The following is a 25,221-nucleotide window of genomic DNA, read 5'->3' on the forward strand; positions in this document are numbered from 1 at the left end:
CACTGACACAAAAGAATTAGCAAGAAACTCAGTGTACATACTTAGGCTCTCTGCCAGCTACAACCATCTGGAAAATGCCTACACAGGCACCTCTTTTGCCTTCCCAAAATTCAGGGTTAGGATCCAGTCTTTCCAGGACCTCAAAGGCTTTTGCAGAATAGTAAAACTGTCCCATCTGCACAGGAAATAAAGTTACATGCCTATAAAAACTACAGCACACCATTTCTAAGAAAACCAAACCATCAAGGTCAGCAGAAGTTTTCTGATCTTTTCCCAGCGAACTAGAAGCAAAATCAGTAATTTCACAAATTCATAGATCACCTAGAAAATGTTATGCTTAAGTTATGACAGTAATCTTTTATCACTTGCATAGTTCTGAACACTAGCCACGTTAAATATACTAATGCTATGTATATCAAAATGTTATTAAACACAACTTAAAAAAACCTCTAGTCTCAATTAAAATACTTTTGCAATCTACTGAATCATTTGACTGAAAACTGTTTTCAAACAAACAAGCTGATTAATGTTTCTTGAATATTAGGGCTAAACTTTATATTTGTGACCAAAATAATAAAGGTCAGTGGTACAGGTTGAGATTTCTGTATCTGAAATGCTCTGGACCAGAAGTGTTTTGGATTTTGTTTTTCAGATTTAGAATATTTGCATGTACATAACAAGCTATCTTGGAGATGAGACCCAAGTCTAAACATAAAATTTATTTATGTTTCTTATGCAGCTTGTATATGTAGCCTGAAAATAATTTTATACATAATATTTTTTAATAATTTTGTGCATGAAACAAAATTTGGGTACACAGAACCATCAGAAAGCAAACGTATCACTATCTCAACCACCCATGTGGACAATTTTGGATTTTAGAGTATTTTGGATGTCATAATTCCAGATATGGGATACTCAACTGTAGAATATATATCCCAAGGAACATTCAGTACCAGAAAGGGCTGCCAAACACCGTGGGAGACACATACTAAGCTAGATGGACTAGCAGTATGGATAAGACAGTTTCCTATAGGTTTTTTCCACTGAAACTTAGGCGCGTTACATACCACCCCTTTGGGGCGGCCTGTAGGCGCACCTTTCCCCGCCGGATTTGGGCCTCAGCGGCCAGAACGGCAGCCACTGAAGCCCCGATTCGCCGCTTTCCGGGCTGCGGGGAAGCGGAAAAAGGCTGCTTCCCTGCAGCCTGGAAAGGGGTGTCCTTGGGACTTCAAGCCCCAAGGACACCCCGCGGCAGCGGGGAGGAGGAGAAAGGGGCTGCTTGGCCCCTTTCTCCTTTGGTCCGCTGGGCGCAGCCGTCTGAAGGCTGCGCCCAGCGGACCAAACCAGGAAGGAGCTCCGAAATCTTCAAAAAATAAAGTGGCAAAAAATAAAGAGAAGACAAGGTAAACTTTGCATTAACTCCTTATTTAAAGTAAAAGTAGAAGGAATGTGAAGAATTTATCATTAGTACATTTCTTAAAATCTCTCCTCCTGGCCAGAAAAGGAGCAGAATACATTATTTAAGCTGCACTTGCAAGAGCATGTGCTTGCATGAATGTCAAGTAAGGTTAGGGTTGCCATCCCTGAGAACCTCCAAACCGGGAAAAATGTAGGACAAGGTTTAAAAATGTAGGGCCTTTTTCCCTCCCTCCCTCCCTCCCTCCCCCCCCCGGCAAAAAAAAAAAAGGTCCTACATTTTTAAACCTTGTCCAAGGCCTCGCTGGGGCCTGGGAGACAGCATCTCCCAAGCCCCAGCGAGGCCTCGGAGGACTCAGCGATCACAGAGCCGCTTCCCGGGCCTGGCTGGAGCCTGGGAGACAGCGTCTCCCAAGCCCCAGCCAGGCCTCGGAGGACTGCGCGATCGCGGAGCCGCCTCCAGAGCCTCGCTGAGGGGGAATCCCGGGGCGGGGCCAAACTGGGGCGGGACCGTGCGGACGTGCCCCAAACCGGTAAAGTCCCGCCCCCAGGCGGGATATGGCAACCCTAAGTAAGGTGACATTGGTTCCATACAGACAGGCCAAAATAAAGCTGCTTCGGGTCACTTTGGAGGTATGCTGTTTAAATGATGCATGTGTACTAAGAGATCAGAAGCTGTGCCAAAGCCATGCTCCAACCCTAAGGACTGGAACACAGCTTCGATGTAGCTTTCAGACCCTTGGGAATAGGGTTGCCATAATGGAGGACCTCCAAACCGGGACAAATGTAGGACCAGGTTTGAAAATGTAGGACCTTTTTTTTAATTTCCTGGCTAGGAAATTAAAAAAAAAGTCCTACATTTTCAAACCCTGTCCTCCTCCTCCTGGCTTCGGAGGACGCCTAGGCCGGCTCCCAAGCCGGGAGGAGGAACGGGGGCCGCTTGGAATCGCGGCGATCGCCGCGGTGCCAAGCAGCTTCGTCCTCCTCTCGGCATGGGAGGAAGCCTAGGCCTGCTCCCAGGCCAGGAAGGAGGCAGAGGCCGGCTCCCATCGCGGCAATCACCGCGATGAGAGCAGTCTCCGCTTCCTCCCTGGCTTAGGAGGAAGCCTGGGCCTGGCTCCCAGGCCGGGAAGGAGGCAGAAGCCGGCTCCCATCGCGGCGATCGCCGCGATGAGAGCAGTCTCCGCTTCCTCCCCGGCTTGGGAGGAAGCCTGGGCCTGGCTCCCAGGCTGGGAAGGAGGCAGAGGCCAGCTCCCATCGCGGCGATTGCCGCGATGAGAGCAGTCTCCGCTTCCTCCCCGGCTTGGGAGGAAGCCTGGGCCTGGCTCCCAGGCCGGGAAGGAGGCGGGGGCCGCCCCTCATCGCGGCGATCACCGCGGTGGGACGCGGCCTCCTCCTCCTCCTGGTCTGGAAGGAAGCCTCGGCCGGCTCCCAGGCCGGGAAAGAGGTGGGGGCCGCCCCTCATCGCGGCGATCGCCGCTGTGGGAGCCGACCGCGGAGCCGCCTCCAAGGCCTCGCTGGGGCCCGGGAGGGAGCGTCTCCGCAGCTGGAGCTCCAACTGCGGAGAGCCTTCCCAGGCCTCAGCAAGGCCTTGGAGCCGCCGTGGGGGCTGAGGTGGCCGCGGTGAGCGGGGCCGTCCCGGTTTGGGCGCCAAACCGGACCGGGACCGGGATGGCACCGCCCAAACCGGGATTGTCCCGCCCCCCGGCGGGATATGGCAACCCTACTTGGGAAGCATGCATCATACCAAAGAGCATACCTCCAAAGTGACCCAAAGCAGCTTTATTTTGGCCTGTCTGTATGGGGCCTCAATCAACTTACTAACTGAACATGAAATAAAACTGTTTTAAGTTCACCCTGTAACATAGGTTTGTCCAAAAAAGGCAAAAATCTGAACAATTTCAAGCATCTCAACAAGATTTCTACACCCTGTTCTGAACTGTAGACTACAGATTACAAAAGGGGAACTGGAAATCTTATTCTAGGCTATAAATAATCTTTGAGGTGCTGTTATAGAGGATTATTACAGTGGTGTGTATCTTATAACAGGATCACAAGCTAGGAAAAAGCATGATCAAGTACATACAGTACATCGCAGCAGTGGCTGAAAATCAGTAAAAAAATTACAGTAGTCTCTTAAGGGGTCACAACTGATAGGAAAAAAGGATGCTCACTTTGTAGCAGTCATTTGCTATTAGCTGCAAAAGACTAAAGGACTCTCCTGAGGTTTCCATCTTCATGTACAGTTCCCAGGCTAGTCGTGGCTTCTTATTAATAATATCTGTTTAGAAAAAATATTAAAACAATTTGAGCTTTTGAAACTCTCTTTTGATAATTTTGCACTGAAATATCCAGCTTTAAAAGAAATCTAATTGTACAGGACTCAGAAAGGAGGGAAAACCGGTAAGCAAAAAAAGTGCCACAAATGATTCTGTGGATAGCTCTAAAAGAGCAGGAAAAAAGAAATTGCAACAGGGTCTTACAAGCAAACCAAATCATGCTGCAAATTGCTTATAACTCAATAATGTCTGCAATTAACAGAAAGCTTAAACTAGTGGAGACATGTTGTCAGCTACTGTTTGCAGAAGTGTTTAAGCATTCTAATCAGCAGTACAGTTCATTATTTTTTACTGATAAAATGAAAAGCAATGTGACTACACCCATCACCACTTACAATACAAAAATTGACAGTTTACTATAAATTGGAAAAAATAAAAACAGTCAGAAATCTCTGTCATTTGCTCATATGTAATGTAATGTAATGTCTACTTAAACCAGAGCTAGACAACATTTTTGTCTTTCCCTATGTTTTGTCTTCCCCTATATCTCCTATAACCTCATTAAAAATTGCTCCTAAAGTTCTTTTTTAGAAACAGGAAGCTGAAACAGCTATCTCTAATTTCTTTTTTAAATGATGAAGAGGGGAACATTTTCTAGTTCAGGGGGCTTGGAGAACCATATTGGGAACCTTTTGTGACTATATGCTATTTATGGATTACACTTTCTCCAGCTCTCACTTATGTCAGGAAACATATGTCACACAACTAATTGATATGTTCTGCCTTAAAAACAGCATGTTGCCAATGAGGTTGAAAAGATAACATTTTAAGAAGAATGACATTTTCTTAGCTTCCATGTGAGTATTTGTGGATCTATTATTTTATATATATATCATGCAATCTGTTTTAATATTGTACAGTAGTAATTTAATTCTGTTTTAATGTAACATTTTCTATGTTTTTAATTGCACTGTTTTTAATCTTGTAAACCGCTTTGAGTTCCCGTTTTGTGAAAAGGGCGGGATATAAATAAATATAATACATAATATAATAATTATAATAATCTACAATTCTGCACTAAGGAAGACAAACTGTTCTACTAGGGAATGGAAATTTTGTGTGTCAGTGTCACTGAACTCCAACATGTTTAGCAGCTCAAACTGGGAACCCACTCCGACCAGCTACCAACAATGCTGTGGCCACCAGAGGGAAAGAGAAAGGGAAAGTCCAAGTAGATTTGGCTGTTGCCACCAAATGCCACTTCACTCAACCACTGTAGCCCTCATAGCTGGAAAGGGAAGGAAAAATCCAAGTAGTATTGGCCACTGCCACCAAGTAATGCTTCACTTGGCCTCCATAGCCCTTATAGTTGAGAAAGGAAGGAAATGTCCATGTGAATCTGACCAAGTGAAGCACCAACTGGCAGTGGTGGCTGAATCCATTTGGACTTTTCCCTCTCTTCCCAGCTACATGAGCTATTTGAGCTCATGAACTAAGGGCGGAAAGTGTGGTGACAGCCAGAGAAGTGTCTAGGATTTTTTTTTTTTTTTGTACAGGGGCCTTGTGTGAGCAGAGCTGCAAGAACCAGAGTCCTCCCCATCCCCCCCCCCCATCAAATTTCTGGAAGTTTTCTTCAGGGACTCCTTGAAGAAAAACTTAATGCATGCTTGATGTGTCACTAACCCCCTTTCTCCACTGTCCCTCATTTACTATGTATATGCAAAGACGTACTCCAAAATCCAAAAAGAATAAAAATAAATCAGAAACATGAAACACTTCTGGTCCCAAGCATTTCAGATAAAGGAGGCTCAGCTTGTTGTATGTTTTTAAAGGATACTCTTGCCCAGAGATTATGGCCACTAGGTGTGTTGCCAACTTAAAAACATAGCTGATTCTAAAATTAACATTTATAAACTTTAGCAACACACTGTCACCAAAGGCAATGGCTAGGACCAATTCTGCATTTATTTTGATCTGCTAATATTCTTAATTTCATCAGTGTGACCATCATGATGGTTCTTTTCAATGTTCTAGTTTGCCAACTCCGATAGGACATGTTTATTGTCACTCTGCTTCATCCTCCCCACAGCTGCTCCAGCCCTTTGATTTAAGCTTTCCTTTTCTTCTTATTTCCCTTCTTAAAGACAAAACAAAACCCTTCTCTGAGCTCTGCACTTTAACTTCTAACCTGCTCCTCCCCTCCTTTCTCTTGCTGCCTTGGGAGTATAAAGAAAGATTTAATATGGCAAGGGCTCCTAGGACAGGGGAAAGGTCTTAGGCCTCGGGGATGATTCTCAAGTCTTATTCTCCTCCAAACCTGCTCCCCACTTTATGGTGGAAGCACAGGAGACATCTGTAAACAGCTTTACAGCAACTCCATAGTGACGGATCCAAGATCAACATCAATTTGGCAAAGAATTCAGACCTAGTACATACATTACAATTCATTTGCAAAATAATAATTGTTCACAGAACCATACATACTTTAGATAACCCTCTCACAGAAGTTCCAATGACAGCTTCTGTAAACAGGAAGGCTTGCAGCCCCAGTGCTTTCAAATAAAGAAATCCATCACTTGTGCAACTTTCATGTTGACCCAAATGTCTCATTGCATTGTTATTTAGTCTGTAACCCCGCTTCGATCCACTGGGAGAGGCAGGGAAACATAAATAAATTTTATTATTTTTTATTATTATTATTAAATGCATCAGTTGATTTAATACATGAAACACTATTAAATGTCCCTTAATTTTATATGATGGAAGCCTTCCAAATTTGCATTAAATATTTGTATTATACTTCTTTGATTCTCCTATGTGATTAACTTGCTTTTGCCCCTGTTTATTTCAGAAAAGAATCAAAGCTTTTTTAGCTTTGTGTAATCCTCAGCAACTTTTATGATGAAGTTTGTGCACCTCCCCTAGCAATTCAACAGTCATGTCAGAGAATAATATATGATATTAGTGAGTCCAGATTACATATGAAAGTTTTATATGTTCTGTCTGTTTGAATTGGACAATCTTCATTAGCAAGGAATAAGGTAGCAGGTAGGCATATTTTGCTAATAATAATAATAATAATAATAATAATAGTAATAGTAATAATAATAATATATTTATAGCCTGCCCATTCACTAGGAATCTGGGCGGGTTACAACAGTAAAAATGCATTAAAAATACAATAAAATACTAATTGATCCCTTCCCAACCCCCTCCCCAATATTAAAACTACAATTAAACAATCAAAGTTTAAAAACAATAAAATGCTATACAGCACTAGGTTAAAATTAAAAACAATTTGGCGGGCAGAGAGACATACATCACAAAACTGAGATCATATTCGTGAACATACACAAAGGGAGGAAGCTAGAATTTATTAGCTAGGTTGGGAAGGCCTGCCAGAAGAGATCCGTTTTAAGAGCCTTTTTGAAGGCTGTAAGAGTGGGGATATGGCGGATCTCTTCCAGCAGGTCGTTCCACAATTTCGGCGCAGCAATAGAGAAGGCACTTTGAGTGACAGAATTTAGCCTAGCTCTTTTTGGCTGAAGTAGGTTCTTACTTGAGGACCTTAATGTGTGGGACAGACAATACGGAAGAAGGCATTCCCTTTTGACCACCTCTGGATAGTTCCATGTGTGATTTATCTGAACAGTGTCTCTCAAGTTGCAAGGTCAAAGTTAGCCTCTTCCTTGGGAAAGTCACAGTCTCTTTGTTTCAGAAAAAGACAAAGGCACCCCATCCCCCCACAGCCCTCAAACAAATCTTGCCCCCCCCCCCAAAAAAAAAACCTGTTAATGCGTTTGCTTTAGGGTCCCCATAATTGGAAACTACTTGAAGGCACAGAACAACAAATGTTCTATGGGGGATATCAGAACACATCCTTTAGACCAACTCTTTGTTTTGGGGCAACAAGAATGTCAGGATGGAGTCTTTCTTCCTCTCCTTTGATATACATGCCACTAAACCACTGTCTAATAGACCACTCAAAGAGACTCCTTCAGCATTTGAATTCTATGCTGTATCTTTTGTCAAGATGGGTAACAATGGACTTTCAACTCATAATAGGTAATTGCATTTGCCATAACATCTAAAGAGGTTTTCAGACTGCTTCTTCACAAATGTACTTAAGGCAGAGTTACTGGTGGGAGCAGTCAGTTAATGTTTTGAAATGTTAATTGCAATACAGCTATTTCAATTGCACCTGTCCCAAATAACAAAGCAAACATATGCTGTAATATTTTTCAGATGATCTCCAAACAATAAGGCTATGTCAAGATCAGCTTCTTCCAGGTCAGCTGACTCCTAAAATGTATCCAGTTATATCTTTAAAAATTAATTCAATCCATCCACAAAGTTAAAACAAATTTAAGGAGTGAATTAATAACAGGGCTGATGCAAAAGAGAAGGATTCATATTTGATAACAGAATAAGGTGACTCACAGCAACGAGCTAGCCAGCTGATGTAAACAAAATCATTCTTTATTTTCTCACTTTGAATCAAGAGGAACACCTGAGAAGAAAAAGAGACAGACAAAAACATGTTTCAGTTTGTACTAGATTTCTGCACTTTATAATACATCTCTACACTGTGGCTAAATCTCAGGCAGGACAAACACTTGAGAGAAGCATGACAAAAAACAGTTTAAAATAGGAAAAGGTTACATGCAGGGAAACAACAATGTAAAACAAAAGTATGATCTATTCAGTTAAATTGTTTTATCTAAGATCTCTGGGGCCTTTGAAGTGCTAAGGAAAAGTTATGACTTGCTTTGCACAACTGGCAGCAGGTGTTGGTATAGAACAAGCCAAGCATGAAGAAACATGAGGCGACGTAAAGGCTAAAATTCAAAGGCAAAAATGAGAGTGAAGAGTGATATTAAAGTTCAGAGTTTAATGACACACTGGCCTTGTGCTGATTTTCAGAAAGGGACAGCTCAAGACTTCATGGTACATATATATTTGTAATAACAATAATGATTATAGCAATAGTTAAGAGTTATTTCCTCACAGCCAGAGATGTAGTTTATTGTTACAGCAATATTCCATTCCCCCCCCCCCAAGCATTTAACATACATATTTTGTACTTAGGAAAATTTAGCATTTTATGTACTGCTTTTGCCTTTTCTCTTTTTGCAATTATGCAAGTGTCTAACAGCTGTACCCCTTTTGTTACACCATGCACCTCCTAACAAAATACCTAAAAGAAAGGTGCTACTGGCCATTTTGCAACATTTTTAGGCATTTTTGGCTCTTTCTCACCTTTTAAAGGCATGTACAAGCCTTTTTTTCAAACCAAGAAGTGAACAAATCAGTCCTTCTTGGTCCAATCACTCTGTATTGCGCGACAAGACTTATGGAGACCAAAAACACCTTTACCAACTGGTGTTCAAGCACTGTTGATGTAACAAATTGCTTAATGGTACCCTTTGAGGCTTTGCTATTCGCTACTTGAAGAATTTTGGAGGAATGAGGGATGACTATCCTTGAGGGTAGCACTATCCTTGAGGGTCAGGGGAACACCAGTATAAAACATGCAATGTGGAGTACTTATCTGGACATATATATTTAAGAAGTGGCAAAGTGCAAAACTACCAGCCCCACAAAATAAATGCTCCCACAATACCTAGGTCATTTCACAAAACCTTAAAAAATTAACCTTATCTTTGCAGGCCAAGCATTTTCTTTAGCATGAAACAGAGACTTAAAATTGAGGGCAATGAGCCGTCATAACATATCTATCGCCAATGAGCAAGGCTATGTGCTCCTACTAACAAATATTTTATATATGGATGCGATATCAGGTACTGTCACTGAAAAGCCACATATAAAATTATCCTACAGTAGTTAAAACTTATGTGTGTCATGTTTTCCTATAATCATCAGAAAAGGCCTTAATGATGCTATTTGGTATACTGCTATTAACAATTAATACAGTTTGTTGTTGTGTTCCTTTAAATAGTTTCCGATTAATGGCAACCCTAAGATTAACCTACCACTGGGTTTTCTTGGCAAAATTTACTCAGAGGGGTTTTTCCATTGCCTTCCTCTATGGCTGAGAGAGTGTGACTTGCCTAGCCCAACACTCCAAGCTACTACACTACATACTGGCTTAAGTACTTTTCATTTTTTCCTCTTTGTCACATAAGTCATGCTCTATGGTTACCTGAAACACTTTCTACTTCCATTAAATTATTAGGAGCCGAGCCAAAATAATTAATCTCATGCTGTGGAGATGCAGAAGGTGCAACCTAACTAAATTACTCTCAGTGCTCTAGTACTCATTCTTTGTTTCACTAAACAAAAAAGCCCAAAATCCTGTTCTGCAACAAAAGGAAATAATTAAACAAATAAGAACCCTAATCCATATAGATCTGTATGCTACAACCAAAACCACAGATTCTAAAACCTTGAAAAGTGCCAGGCCAAACAAATAAACTGATATAATAGGTATGGAAATGTATACCAGTACATAACTAAATCCCACTGACTTCAGCCTAAGCTTTTGTTGTAGTTGGATGTGGGGAGGGGAGAAGCATGTCCTTACATTGCTTCAAAGGTTATATCAGGCAGTGTGCAAACACAAATATGGATACAAATATGGTATATGGATGCTGAAGATGATAACCCATTTCATTGAAATAAGTCCCATTGCTCTCAATAGCAATTACAGCACAATTCTCTGCATGCCTGCTCAGAAGGAAACTGTCTCTGAAAACAAACAAAACATACAAACAAACAATTACAGTGATCTTATTAATACCCCTCAAAAGTTCCTGCAGAAAAGAAGATCATGGAAAATTATTTTAAAAGGTTCAGACAGGTATGATAAATAGGAAATATTTTCTTTTCTAGTTTATGATATTTTAAAGTGGATAGACATACCTCCTCAGCTTCAGTAGTATTGCCAGTAGCCGCTTTGGCTTGGGCATAATTAAAATTAAAAGTGTCATCATTGCAGAAGTAACTCTGGAAAATAAGTCATGCACAATAAGTGAATAAATAGTACACACAATTTTATAAAATAATGATCAAAACACAAGTCACCCTTAAGGGGTAATAAGCTGCCTTGGCTCCCATCCTGGGAGAAAGATAGCATATAAATAAAATAACATAAAATAAAATATAAGAGGGAAAGGACTGAAATCAAATATTTTACAAATAATGGCTATAATGAATTTTTAGCTAGTTTGTGAATGAGCAGACAGAGCATATATTCCATGACATTTGCCACAACAGTTTTGTGAACATTTCCATGTTATAAATGGCTGAGTAGCAACTTTCTTTGGTTTGATTTTCTTTCTTGATATATTAATGTTGCTATGATGAAAATTTTAAAGCGTTATGCAGTCACTTACTACTGTCAGGTAGAAAGGTTAAAAGTATACTTTGGCCTTCAAATACTGGAAATCCTGCTTAGTCTCTTGTCTCATTTCTGACCTTTCACTAAGGATTGCCTATACAACTTTAAGTCTTTTCACAACTGTAGGCCTAAATGCTTGCTCTCTAAAAATTAAAGGTAAGATTTTCAGGTTGCTAAATTCTCTGTCTGCTATGTATACTATGATTACTGAATCATACTGAATCACAGAATTTGCCCCACCCTGGTTACATTCCTGCCAAACATGCTGCAGGATATTTTCTTAGATTTTTCATGTATGCACTGATATATCTGGTTCTTCTGTTACATAAACATGGTCAAGAAAGCCACACCTATGAAAAAGGCATAAATGGTGACTGAATCTTGGAACAGTTGCAAAACAGCAGCCAATTTCTATAAGGGAAACAGGATTACAGCAGAACACTTTTTTGCCTACATTCCTGCCAGGTCTTTCCCCCAGAAAGAAAAGCACCTTTCACAACAAGCTGGGAAAGCTCCTTTGTGCTGAAATATTTGGTTGTGTGAGAAGTAGAAAGCATTGCCTAAATGCTGGTTTGGAAGACGAAGTGGAATGATGCCAATTGACAACAAGCCACAATCAGAATGGAATGTTTAAGCACAACATTAATTGCATTATCAGATTGTGAAACAGGCTTAGTACAGTGCCATCAGTCTTCTGGTATGCCTCACCTTCTAATTACTTCAACACTTTTATTCTGATCAGCTTTATATTCCATCTAGTAGTTTCTTTTGAATATTCACTACACCACACTGGTTCTCTTCCAAATATTCTAATTGGCAAGTATAAATAATGTCATATCTGATCAAATATAACCACAGATAGAAGGAAAACAATAAATTTGATTATGATGATGTGTGTGTAAATGCCTATGATGATGTGTGTGTAAATGTTGATGTATGGAGACCCCATGAATTTCACAGGGTTTTGTCAGGCAAGTAATACTCAGAGGTGGTTTGGCTTGTTCTTTCCTCTGAAATATAGCCTATAGCACCTGGTATTCGTTGCCAGTCTCCAATCCAAGTACTGAACAGAGCTGACTCTGCTCAGCACATACATCCCTTGTCAACACTAGAATGGATCGCTTTGACAGGTGCTTCTATAGTATGCATTGGATGTTAAAGAAAAACAAGTCTGTAGCTTCTATACAACAAAATATTCAATATTAGATATTAATTTTCAGTTGGTTGAGCTAGGAATGACCTCAGTAGGCAAGTTCTGAATCCCTTAACACCTCTAACTTATAACTGTAATCTTATCATGAAATCATTCATTTGCTTCCATGTGTTCTCACAACAGAACCAAACCACAAAGACGTGACATTCTTTGTTTGATCTTCATCTCCTTGTCCTTTCCTCCTAAGCATTATCTCCAAATTTATTGAATGCATTAAACTCTGGGCAGCTAGCCACCTTTGATAAGTATATCAATACTAGGTTGAGATATGAAATAAAACAAATCTGATTCTGTATAAAGAATTTTATATGCTTTTTTGCTTGTCAACATATCTTTAAAAAAAGTCAATATTAAGATAACGTAACAAATGATTGTTTAACTACTGATGTGAAGATAACTGAAATAAAGATTACATTATTTTCTATATGAACATTTTGTCAGGTGCTGCGTTTGTATCTCCTTTGTTTGCTGTTGTGTACCTTCAAGATGTTTCTGACTAATGGCGCCCATGAGGCAAACTTATCATGGGGTTTTCTTGGCAAGATTTCTTCAGATGGGGTTTGGCATGGCCATTCTCTGAAGCTGAGAGAGTGTAACTTGGCTAAGGTCACCCAGTGGGTTTCCATGGCCGAGTTGGGAACTGAACCCTGGTCTCCAGAGTCACAGTCCAATGGTCAAATCACTATGCCACATTGATTTGCATCTCACCTGCCATGAAATTAGGGGCAGACTGAGATACGGTAATAGGATATGCAGTGTGACAATTAATGGAAGTGAATGGTTATCACATAAGTGGTATGATAACAAAATAGAGGAGGTAGGCACACACTGTAATATCCAATGTCATTTGGTTGTTAAGAAGCCAGAGGAAAGAATAAAGATGGGGGGCAGTCTGGGAAAGGAGAGAACCAGAGTTGTTTTGGGTAAGTAACGAATGAAATATCAGCCCGTCAAGATTTTGAAATTATATGTGTTTAATTAAGCAATATTAATGTGTGTTGTTTAGTTCTGACAATGAATGTCTCTAGTGCCGACCTATAGTTACTGAATGAAGCTTTTCTGCGTTTTAACTACCGAAGCCTGAATTTCTGAACTTGGTTAACTGCTGGACTTGACTCACATTGGTATGGAAGCTCCATTAGATATTTGAGTGCTTTAAACTGTTCTTTTTAATCACATGACATCTGCTTGACCTGGGTGACAAAGGGAATTAACCCTTGGGGGGATGGCTCCTTCTTACACTTAAAGAATTTCAAATCTTTCAGAGGTTCCCCTGACCATGTCCTAGTAGCACATTTCCCATAGCTGTTTTGATGCTAAATAGGAACAAGAAGAAAAGATGCCATAAGAAAGAAGTAAAAACTACCATAGGATATTTGCATTTTAAGCAGTCTTGTAATTGTGCCTAATTAGGACTGCAACACCTGCCCCAATCCTATCCATTTGCCAGGGCAAATAGTAATCAACACAGGGAACAGCATAACCCTCTTGTGTCTGGTTGAATTAGTGTGAATGATGACTATGGAGTAAGGGCTCTGGAACCATCATAACAAAACTCTTATGGTCATGGAACAGGAGGACAACTCCTGTTCACGGGCATGCTATTAGCAGAAAATCAGAAGAGAGGGTTTTTAGAGTAAAGGGAGAGTGGAACTCTTCACAAATCTATATTAGGACTACTTAATACATAGGTTATCTGGAATCAAGTATGAACAATCAAGTTTGCACATAACAGTACATGGCTCAGGTTGGTAAAGTCTCTGTGAGAAAATAAAAATATCAAAAATACCTATCTAAACTGGATGACTGGTAGAAAAAAAAAACCAGTAGGTCACATTCAACAAAAGTGACAAATCAAGTACACGAGGGCCAAAATTTTACCTTCAATGGAATCTTATATTAAAAACTTAGGAAATAACTTTGGCCCATAGTAGAATGCTGTCAGAACACAACATGTATGCATATGTATGTGTCTTCAAGTCACCTGTCAACTTATGGTGACTCCATGAATTTCAGAAGGTTTTCTTAGGCAAGGGATACTCAGAGGTGGTTTTCCCAGTGCTTCTGACATATAGCGTACACAACATATTGCAGCAGAATTAAAAGACAAACAACTTGGTATTTTCTAACATGATGGCTATCTGTGTTTTTCCTCTCCACTTTAGTTTAGGTATGTTTGTGTCTGCCTGCTCAGATTTTGCCAAACTCATACAAAATATGTATTAATATGTGTGGGAAATTTACTAACCTTCACTGAGTTGAGGTAGGTTAATACATCATCAAACTGTCTGAGCATAAAGTAACAAGATGCCATACACTGTCGCCCCGGAATTGTATCTGAAGAGTTATACACAAATATTTTAAGTATAATGAGCATGCTTCTTAGAAAACATATTCTATCATTTTACTGTGCAACAGCTTGGAACTCCTGTTTGCCTAACAGAAAGCCTACAGATTAAGTACATGAGATGTACCTTTGGAGAAAGACAGGAGAAAGAATGTAATGCAGATAACAACTACAGCATTCAGTGCAATATAAAAACTTTCTATAGAAAATGAATTCTAAAAATAATAAATTCTACAAATAAAATGTCTTCTCCAGATTGAAATCTTGAGAATTTGATGTTCACAATTTCACAAATACACAAGTCATTTACCAGTCTGCAAGCCCTGATTAGAACTCATCCCTAAGTTTAGTCATTCACATTTAGAGAAATAAAAACCTTAATATGACATTAGGTTTGATGTACCCTATATACTCGACTATAAGTCGAAAAAATTATGCTAAAAACCTGAGCCCAAAATTCTGACTCGGCTTATACAAGGGTCAATACAGTAATAGTGCTGAGACAGTTCCGTCCACGACACCATTCGCCTTACCTCCCCCCGCTGCTGCTCAGCCAAGAAGAGTTTGTGAGTTCCTCCTTTCCCGGGGAAGAGGGAAAGAGCCCTGATTGCTTTTGCAAGGTGCTCATGTGTGTGTGTTGTCTCCCTCTTTCCCAGAAAGGGAAAGAGTCCCTGCAAGGTGTGTGTGTGTGTCTCCTTTTCCCAGGGAGCAGGGAAAAAGCCCCAATGCAAGGAATGTATGTGTGTCTCCCTTTTTCCCAGAGAGGGAAAGAGTTCCCATTGCTTTTTGCAAGGTGTGTGTGTGTGTGTGTGTGTGTGTGTGTGTCCCTTTTTCCCAGGGAGTGAAAGAGTCCCCGTTGCTTTTTGCAAGGGGTGTGTGTGTGTGTCCCTTTTTCCCAGGGAGAGAAAGAGTCCCCATTGCTTTTTGCAAGGAGTGTGTGTGTGTGTCCCTTTTTCCCAGGGAGAGAAAGAGTCCCCATTGCTTTTTACAAGAGGTGTGTGTGTGTGTCTTTTTCCTGGGGAGGGAAAGATTCCCCATTGCTTTTTGCAAGGGGTGTGTGTGTGTGTCTTTTCCCCAGGGAGGGAAAGAGTCCCCACTGCTTTTTGCAAAGGGTGTGTGTGTGTGTGTGTGTGTGTGTGTCCCTTTTTCACAGGGAGAGAAAGAGTCCCCATTGCTTTTTACAAGGGGTGTGTGTGTGTGTCTTTTTCCCAGGGAGGGAAAGAGTCCCCATTGCTTTTTGCAAAGGGGGTGTGTGCGTGTGTGTGTGTCCCTTTTTCCCGGGGAGGGAAAGAGTCCCCATTGCTTTTTGCAAGGGGTGTGTGCATGTCTCCCTTTTCCCCATGGAGCAGGGAAAGAGCCCCATTGCTTTTTCCCCCTCCTCTCTGGAAAAGGAGTAAGAGGGAGACACACAGGCCTTGCAAAAACCAATCAGGGTTCTTTCCCTGCTCCCTGGTAAAGAGGAAGGCATACACACATGCACATGCCTCACAAAAAGCAATTGGGGCTGTTCCCCTGCTCCCTGGGAAAGGAGGGAAAGAGCCCTGATTGCTTTTTTTTTACAAGGAGAGAGAGTGTGTGTATGTCTTTCTTTCCCAGGGAGGAGGGAAACTGCCTTGATAGTATTTTATTTATTTATTTATATACCACTATTCCAAAGATCATAGCGGTGAACAGCAAGTAAGCTAATTAGCAAGTAAGCTAGGAGAGCATGTGTGCATGAGGGGGGCTTTGTCATTTACATCCTCTGTTACATGCCCCTACGTTGTACCCTCGACTTATCCATGGGTCATATCAAAATCCAAAATTTTGTCCCCAAAACCTACCCTCGACTTATACATGGGGTCAACTTAGACATGAGTATATACGGTATTAAAAGTTCACTTCATCAGATTCATGAAGGTATGTCGAACACATCAGATACAATATATCTTCAGTTGTCAGAGTTATATATACATGAATAGAAAAGAGTCAAATGACAATGGAATAAATAAACACTAAAAATACACTATGCAAAACATACTAGTGTCCATGCAGAACACAGAAATGGGTGATCTTAGTCACTGGAGATTTGCTGTATTAATAATTATATTAATTAACACCTGTGGTGAATAGAAAAAGAAAACTGTTTTCATTCTTTGAGACAGAAGAGCAAGGGCCAGTCCACCCTTGGAGGGTATATTTTAATATATTTTAATGTAATTAATTTAACTGTACAGTGGTACCCCGGGATACGAAAGCACCGCCTTACGAAATTCCCGGGTTACGAAAAAAAATAATTTAAAAAAACTGTTCCGCGTTACGAAAGTTTTTTCGGGTTACGAAAAAACTTTTGGTGCTTTTCGGCGCGATTTCACACCAAATCGCGGCTTTTCCCCATTAGCGCCTATGGCAATTCGGCTTGCGAAAGTCTTCCGGGTTACGAAAAGGGCAGCGGAACAAATTAATTTCGTAACCCGGGGGACCACTGTATTCTGATGTTAACTGTAATTTGATTAATTTAACTGTATTTTGTTAAGGAAAGGGGATGCATTTTTAGTTGTGTGTTATATAATTGTTTATGTAATTGATTATGCATTTTTGTAAACCGCTTTGATCTGTTGGAATAAAATAAAAAAATTATTAAGAGACAGAACTGATCTTGACAAGCAATAATGGAACAGTATCATGCTGGAGATTTATTTGAAGGATTCTTATTATTGATAGAGAATGGTCATTTTCAGGTCAGCACAGGACCCTTGGAAGGTTGAAGCATTTTCCTGCTGTGTGGATTTTGTACTTTCTTATGTCGGACTTGTGTCCATTTATTCATAATACATATTATTAACTAATATTAATAACATTATTTTTCACACTGAAAAAAAACCCCTCAAAATATTTAAGAATAAAATATAGGGTATTACGTACATTGAATTCCAATGAGACTACTGGCAGTATGACCACATTTTAATCTGTTTACATTTGTTGACCAAGAAGATGGCTTATCTGATTTAGGGGCAGTGGACTAGATCTTTATTATTATAATAATAATATAATATAATTTATTTATATTCCGCCTTTTCCTGGAAGAATCAAGGCGGATTACAACAGAAATGATAATAAAACAATTAACAATATTATAAAATAGAATAAAAATACAAAATACAAACAGTTATTCCCACTTTCACCCAAGCCAAGCTGTGGATTCACTACTGAGATCTGATATCTAAGGGAAACAGAATATGTAAAAGTGAAATCTTACCACATTCACTGGCTGATGAACCCACCAGCTGAAAATACTGCTGAGCCATTTTCAAGTGTTCTCTCTGGGAAAAGAACAAAGAAACATGAAATCTACTATAAGGAGCTGACCAATGAGATAGAGAAAGTACAAATCTTGGGATATGAGTGAAATACATCTATCTGGACCAAAGTAGATTTCACATCATCCTCATGTCCATTTTGAATTGGAAATCATACTTTCGGAAGGAAAATTAGAAAGGGAGAAGTGGGCAAAGGAATGATTTGCCCTCATGGTTTTTCCCTCACATGCCCTCCCCCCCCAAAGTGCTTTTCCCTATCAGTTATATTCCAAATGTGTTTTGATAAACTTCATAAATTCTGGCTCAGAAAGAACCATAAGAGTAACACTACATGCATTCATCGGCCTGAATGACAAATAGGAATATTTAAACTTCTTAAGAAATTATTTATTTATTTCATGCATATGCCGCCTTTCTCCCAAGATGGTACCCAATGCAGCTTCAAAAAATAGTAAATTAAAAATGTTTACAATAAAAAATTAAAACAATTTTATAAACCCACATTATACACCATAAAATCATTTAAAGGACATACAGAAGTCAAAAACAAATAAAACACACAAATACAGCAGAGTCTCGGGGCTGATAGTCGGATAGCCGAAAATGTCAGATAATCCGGAGGGTCCAAGAAAAGCCTTAAAATCACTATGAATTGCAAAGGTATTGAAATTTTACTGCAGTAACAGTAAAAGTAACATTGCAGTAACATTACAGTAACAACACTGTAATGTGTAAACAGTCCTCTGAAAATGTAAATTAATCACTGATCAACATTGTGATGTACAGTACGTACTGTATTAACAGTTCAGTCCTCTGAAAATGTAAAGAAATCACTGAGCAGCGATGTTGGATAATCCAGAATGTCGGATGATCAAAAGTTAGATAACTGAGACTCTACTGTACATAAAAACCTTTCCTGCTTAAAAGCCTGCTTTAACAAAAATGTCTTTGCCTACCCACAGAAGAAAAACAGGAAGGGGGCTAGCTTATCTTCCCATGGAAGGAAGTTCCAGATAGTGGGAGCAGCCAGCAAGAAGTGAGTTTGTGATGGTGGTGGGACTGAGAAAAAGGCTTCTCCTGAAGATCTTATTATTTTTGCAGGCTTGTATGGGGAGATACACTTTTTCAGATAGTCTAGACCTAAGCTGAATCAAATGTATGTTATCATTTTAAACATATCAGTGGTTCTTAACCTATGGACATTTAGATGTTTTGCATGTCAGCAGCTATTAGAATCCCTAGCCATTGTCCATACTGGCTGGGACTCCTGGGAGCTGAACTCCAAAGATTGAGAACCATGGACTACAGAACCACAGACAGTCCTTACAAACTTAAAAGTAAATGTTGCATAAATGAGACCAAGAAGCTTAGTTTACTATCTTTTACAAATATCACTGTGGAGTTCTTCTGTTCAGTGTTCCAACCAGCCATGTCTTTTTTGAAGATACTCAGTTCGATTTCTCCTCCCAATTTTTAATTGTCCCCCGTCCCCCTACAGAAACTAGTTGGACTTTTATCTAGTTGCACTTTTGGTTTCTTTTAAAAAATATCCTTAGGGATTTTTTCTACTTCTGCAACATTTCCAATAATCCCATTTTGGCTAACACAGCCATAATAATACAACACTTGAGCTTAGTGTTGGTATATTTGATTTCATAGTTGTTTGATGTAATAAAATAAAGAATTAGAGAAGAGAAAAGGTAAAGTTTCACTCTGAAATCAATGTTTCAGCCAAACTACAATGCCTACTCATCTATTCCACCTTAAATATGGTTATAAAAAGTTGTTGTACTCACTGAACACATTTCTTGCCCAAGGACTGCAGTTACCACACCCTTGAGGACGTACTCCTAAAAAATGATTGGATTCATAGCAAACTGTAAAAATGAGGCAACCAGTTTACTGAAGTTTAAGGCAAATTACATTTATTCAACTTGCATCTCAAATACACAGATTTCTGTATCATACAGTGCATGGAAATGGTTTTCAACTACCAGTCTAATCATATTAAATATACAATTCAGCAATAAGCCTCACAATAAGCCTAGTGATTTTTATGTTGTGAGAATCACATTTTAAGATCGCCATGACAATGAGCACGATTTATAAGAGACTCTAGCAATTTTGAGCATGTCTACATGGGCCATTAAAACCAGTTTCCCACCTCCCTCACCATAACCTATCTTCATGGTACAGGGCCAAAGTCTCAATTCAACTGTAGAGTGTTTTCATGAGGGATGGCCCTTTCCACATTGAATTTAGGCCAACCCTCCCTTAAACTGGTTTAAAATAAGTCACCTTCCGCTCTGGATCTTCCCAGAAAATCAGTCGCGCTCCAGAGCAATGCCTGGCGGCTATCGACATACGCATCCTGCTGTGTCACCTGGTGCCAAGTCACTCCCTCTGAGGTCACAATGAGGCACCCAGCCATGTGATCGATGCTGAGAGCAGCATTTTTTTACCTTAGAGGGAGTGACTCATGCCAGTGGCAGTGGGCAGCACAGTGGGATGTGTGTGTAAACAGCTGTCAAGCACTGCTCTAGATTGTCCAGCTAATGGGTAGCAGTAAAGCTGAGATCTGAACCCAGGTAATGCTTCTAATGACAATGCTACTTCTACTTGCAACAACAGAGTTGAGATATTTTTATACAGTGGGTCCTCGGTATCTGCCAGGGTTTGGTTCCAAGACCACCCTGTGGATACTAAAATCTGTGGATGTTCAAGTTCCATTAAATACAGTGGCACAGGAAAATGATGTCCCTATATAAAATGGCAAAATCAAGGTTCATTTTTTGGAATGTATATATTTTTTGAATATTTTCAAGCCATGAATGCTTGAATCTGTGGATAAAGAATCTGGTGGATACAGAAGGCTGACTACTAGATTTTGTCACTTTTGTTTCACTAATCATGCTCTTCCAGAACTGGTATGGAATTTTTAAAAATCTTAATATATTACACTGGTTGAGACAAAAAAGCAATTCAATAGCAAAAATCAAGAGATCTGGATCCCTGCCATTTTTATAGAAATTTTGTTTTTGCAGGTTGTTGACATTCAGGGACACTGTTCACACCTATGAAGGTGACAGAGTTGTAGAATGCCTACATGGTAAGTATTTATGTATGGATTCTGCAACAGAATGTGACTGCAGGTAAGTAAAATCCCTCACTGTGATGAAAAAAATGTTTTTTGGGGAAAAAAAAGAAGAGTGAGAATTCTGTGTTCTGTAACTTTGTCCTTTTTGGTCCAAAAAGGATAAGCTTTTGCTTGTGTGAGTAGACACACCAAATATACTTGACTATAAGTCAACTTCCTTTAAAGCTTGTTTCCTGAGAAGAAGCACTAAAGAACTGCCAGCCCTGCCATTTTCCTGTTCAAAAAGGGCAGAAGTGTTCAAAAAGGGCAGAAGTGTTATTGCAGCAAAGAAAGCAGATGAGTTTGGTGCTTCTTTAAGGCGCTCCTGGGATAAACTAAGCTCTTGCCTTTTACCACTCTACTCAGAGAAGGGGATGGTTCAATTTCTTTTCTTTCTTTCTTTCTTTTTTTCTTTTTTGATAGGAGTTGAAGTACAGTACTTACACTGAGCCATGGATAAGTCGATTCAGGTCTTTGGGGTCGATTTTTTGACTAAAATTTCCAGTCTTATACATAAGTATATACAGTAATTTCTGTACTGAAGTAGTTTTGTTTATGAGATCCTTTCCACTGTCTTGCTTAAGAAAATTCAATGTGAGACTACCTTGAAACCTTAAAGTGAACTTATACTTGAGTTCTGTCCTGCAGCTATGATACATTATATATCAAATGGTAGCCTTTCTCATACAAGCACACAGTTTATATAACCAAATCTTCCCTTTACCTGTGTTTCTGAGGGTTCTAGGTCCTTAATCAGGTTGTAAGCTTCTTGAAAATCATCTGAAATAAAGTTACAACACATAACACTTAATAAATGACCTCCCCACAGTCACCTTCTTCCAACAGCATTTAAAGATAGGATGAAAATGAATTATGGAGTAAATCTCTGCCTTGTTTCTGGAACCTTTCTTTAGCTTTATAATGAAAAAGAGTAAGCAATAGTTTCTTTACTATTTTTTTTCTAGTTCAAATTCTCACTAGAGTGTTTTCTCAAAATAGTTCACCAAATGCCTTCGAAACAGTAGAAGAGCAAGAGAATAATTCAATAACAGCTGATAAACATTATGCTTGCAAAAATGAGATTCCACATTGTACATTGCTAGAAAACACCAATGAGGAGCAGCAGTGCTGCCTGTGGCTTGCAGAACTTAAATTGTTGTTCTTCTACTTGTTGTTTCATTTATATCCTGCCTTTCTCCCAGCATGAAATTCAAAGCAGCATACTAGGTGTGCTGAATCTATCAATACACCTAAGACAGAAGTGAGAATCATGTAGCCCTCCAGTTATTGTTGGAAATGCAATTTTCATTTGCCCAAGCCAGCATAGTTAATGTTAAGAAAAGCTAGCAATCACAGTTCTGCAATATCTGCAGGGCCACCCCTGACCTAAGATCTTAGAAAATCTCTATGGGGAACAGTCCAGGCACAGCCAACTTCATTTTCCTCAGGTAAGGAACCAAATAAGAAAACCATGTTATTATTATTTTTAAGTGGCACTTCATTATGAAATGTCAAATAAATAAATTCCAAAGTAATGGATTTCTACAATCAAAACTGCAAGATCTTCAAAGCATTTCTATAAAGCATGTAAAGAATCAACAACCCCATAGCTGCTAATTATTACAGCTTCAGTTCAATACATTATTATTTCTTTTAGAAACCCAGTTTGGGACCAATTTACTTAAGAACTGCCTATACTCATTATCAACTAGTCTGCTTCCTGCAAACAGTTTCAGAGGCCATGCTCTGAGGCCCTTCAGCAACAGGTATTAGGGTAGTGAGTACATGGCCTCTTCTGTGCACCCAGATTTTGTGAACTTCCTCTGAGGATGGTCTGTATGCCCCGCCTCATTTATTGTTTTTCTTAAAGATCTTATTTTTTAAAAAAATTCTGATCAGCTTTTGAGTGGCTGTTAAGACCTACTTTATAACTATTATTAATTATTTTGGTGTTTTCATAGACCCATAGAATCGTAGAGTTGGAAGAGACCACAAGGACCATCCAGCCCAAACCCCTGCCATGCAGGAAATCTCAATCAAAGCATCCCTGACAGATGGCCATCAAGCCTCTGTTTAAAGACTTCCAAGGAAGGAGACTCCACTACACTTCGAGGGAGTATGTTCCACTGTCAAACAGCCCTTACTGTCAGGAAGTTCCTCCTAATGTTGAGGTGGAATTTCTTATCCTGTAACTTGCATCCATTGTCCCAGGTCCTGTTCTCTGGAGCAGCAGAAAACAGAGAACAGGACCTGGAACAATGGATGCAATATTAGTTACTGTTAGCCCTATGGGAGAGCCTTTTAAAGTATTTTATACCCAAACTCTTACTTCCAGACATGTAGGGTTTTTTTATGTATAGCAATTAAAGTTTGATGGTGTTGGTTTTTTTTAAAACAGGCACAGAAGCATACTTGTGCATGAATTTTTCTATGATGCAACTTTGAAATAAACCATGGATAGGTAAATTAAGATTAAGGGTACAACATGTAGTACTTCTAAATGTATCAACTGGTCATGGGAAAATGTATCTTAAATAGTGAAATAAACAACAATAAAGTTAAACACGAATCATTTTAAAAACTGGTCTTTTTTCCTTCTGTGTATTTATTTTATTCATCTTCTCTTTCCACCAAAAAGCAGTGGTTAAGCCAGAAATAAATACAAATAAAATACTAAGTTATAATTAAACATAAAAAACACATTGGTTAAAACATTTAAAAGCACATCAACAGGAACGACATAAATTACCTAATGCCATCTATGTTTAAACACAGCTTCATAAAAAATACATATTTTAAATATTGTTTGTTGGTGTGTGCCTTTAAGTCTTTCCGACCTATAGCAACCTTAAGGCAAACCTATCATGGGGTTTTCAAGATTTGTTCAGAGAAGGTTTGCTATGGCCATCCTCTGAGGCTGAGAGAGTGTAACTTGCTGAAGGCAAGTTAACTGCTGTGTAACTGCTTTTATGGCAGTGCTGGGAATCCAACCCTGGGCTCCAGAATCATAGTCCAACACTCAAACCACTATAGATATATACACTGGTAATCCATTAACATGTTGCAGTATCATCACTAGTCATTTTTCTGTACAAACCTTTTCCTCAGCCCAGCTTTACAAAGTCACATTCTACACTGGATGTATGGAAAATCCAAGTGTCCTTCTATTATCTTATTTCATGGGAGCCTTGGTCAAAATGAAGTACTAAAACCACATTATCCTATAACCTTTGTCTTTAGATATAGTTTTTCAGCATTTCTTCCCAATCATGAATAAGTTTTAATTTTCAACTATGAGTCAATAACAAGTTGCAAACCCACCCACCCCTGATAAAATAAGAAAAAAATCTCTGCCCTACACTATATTTCCAAAAGAACAAACAAAAAAAAAGTAAAAGGAGATAAAAATTTGGAAGTTTTGGTTACCTTGCCGGAGGTGGTAAATAGTCAGATTCAATCTAGCCTCAGGAATGACATCAACCAGTGGAGGAAATACCTGGAGAGCCTCTTCCCCTCCTCGAAATACCACCTGCAGAGGAAAATCCTCATTGTGTTGGCATTACAGCAAACATATGGGGGAATAAAAACCTGCATATGTTTTCTAGCTATCTAGCTAGAAGTGTCAGGCCATCAAATTTACGATGCTTTCATATTTACAAATAATACATTTACTTCACCAGTAAACTTCAGTGAATTAAGTATCACAAAACAGTCATTACTTACAACAGGAAGGGAAACCAGAGACACCCTGATCGTGTGTGTGTGTGTGTGTGTGTGTGTGTGTGTGTGTGAATGAGAGAGAGAGAGAGAGAGAGAGAGAGAGAGAGAGAGAGAGAGAGAGAGCAGGGAGATGGAGAGAAGGGGAATATTAAAAGCTGAATGTGGAGAAGGGGATTAAGCATATTTAAAACTGATTACAACTAGTAATAAAGACAAAGTGCTTGCTGCCCAAGAGAATAAAAGAAAAATAAATTAATGGTACCACGCATACGTTGTGTTGTTGTATGCCACCAAGTCACTTTTGACTTATGACACCCCTAAGGTGAACCTATCATATGGTTTTCTTGGAAAACATTTTCAGAGGTGGTTTACATTAAACATTTGCAAGGGTACTACAGGCTACCATAGGAAGGATGTCCTTTCAAAAGAGGGATGGGAATAATGATAC

General features: G+C 39.4%; 1 protein-coding gene across 3 annotated transcripts in view; it reads right to left on the reverse strand.

The window, feature by feature from the left end:
- LOC149312013 (intraflagellar transport protein 56-like) overlaps positions 1–25,221 on the reverse strand; it is a 47,286-nt gene that overhangs the window by 4,158 nt on the left and 17,907 nt on the right. For all 3 annotated transcript variants that reach the window (XM_089523779.1, XM_089523778.1, XM_089523780.1), the window contains 9 exons: positions 24,480–24,582; positions 21,778–21,833; positions 19,714–19,767; positions 17,857–17,920; positions 14,520–14,608; positions 10,581–10,664; positions 8,139–8,208; positions 3,594–3,700; positions 42–175 (listed from right to left, as the gene is read on the reverse strand). In XM_089523779.1, the coding sequence (XP_089379905.1) occupies positions 42–175; positions 3,594–3,700; positions 8,139–8,208; positions 10,581–10,664; positions 14,520–14,608; positions 17,857–17,920; positions 19,714–19,767; positions 21,778–21,833; positions 24,480–24,582 (761 nt within the window). The remainder of the gene's footprint in view (positions 1–41; positions 176–3,593; positions 3,701–8,138; positions 8,209–10,580; positions 10,665–14,519; positions 14,609–17,856; positions 17,921–19,713; positions 19,768–21,777; positions 21,834–24,479; positions 24,583–25,221) is intronic.

This window comes from Sceloporus occidentalis, unplaced genomic scaffold, assembly GCF_023333645.1.
Source record: "Sceloporus occidentalis isolate IW3139 unplaced genomic scaffold, rSceOcc1.0.p SCAF_5, whole genome shotgun sequence".
Taxonomy (NCBI): domain Eukaryota; kingdom Metazoa; phylum Chordata; class Lepidosauria; order Squamata; family Phrynosomatidae; genus Sceloporus; species Sceloporus occidentalis.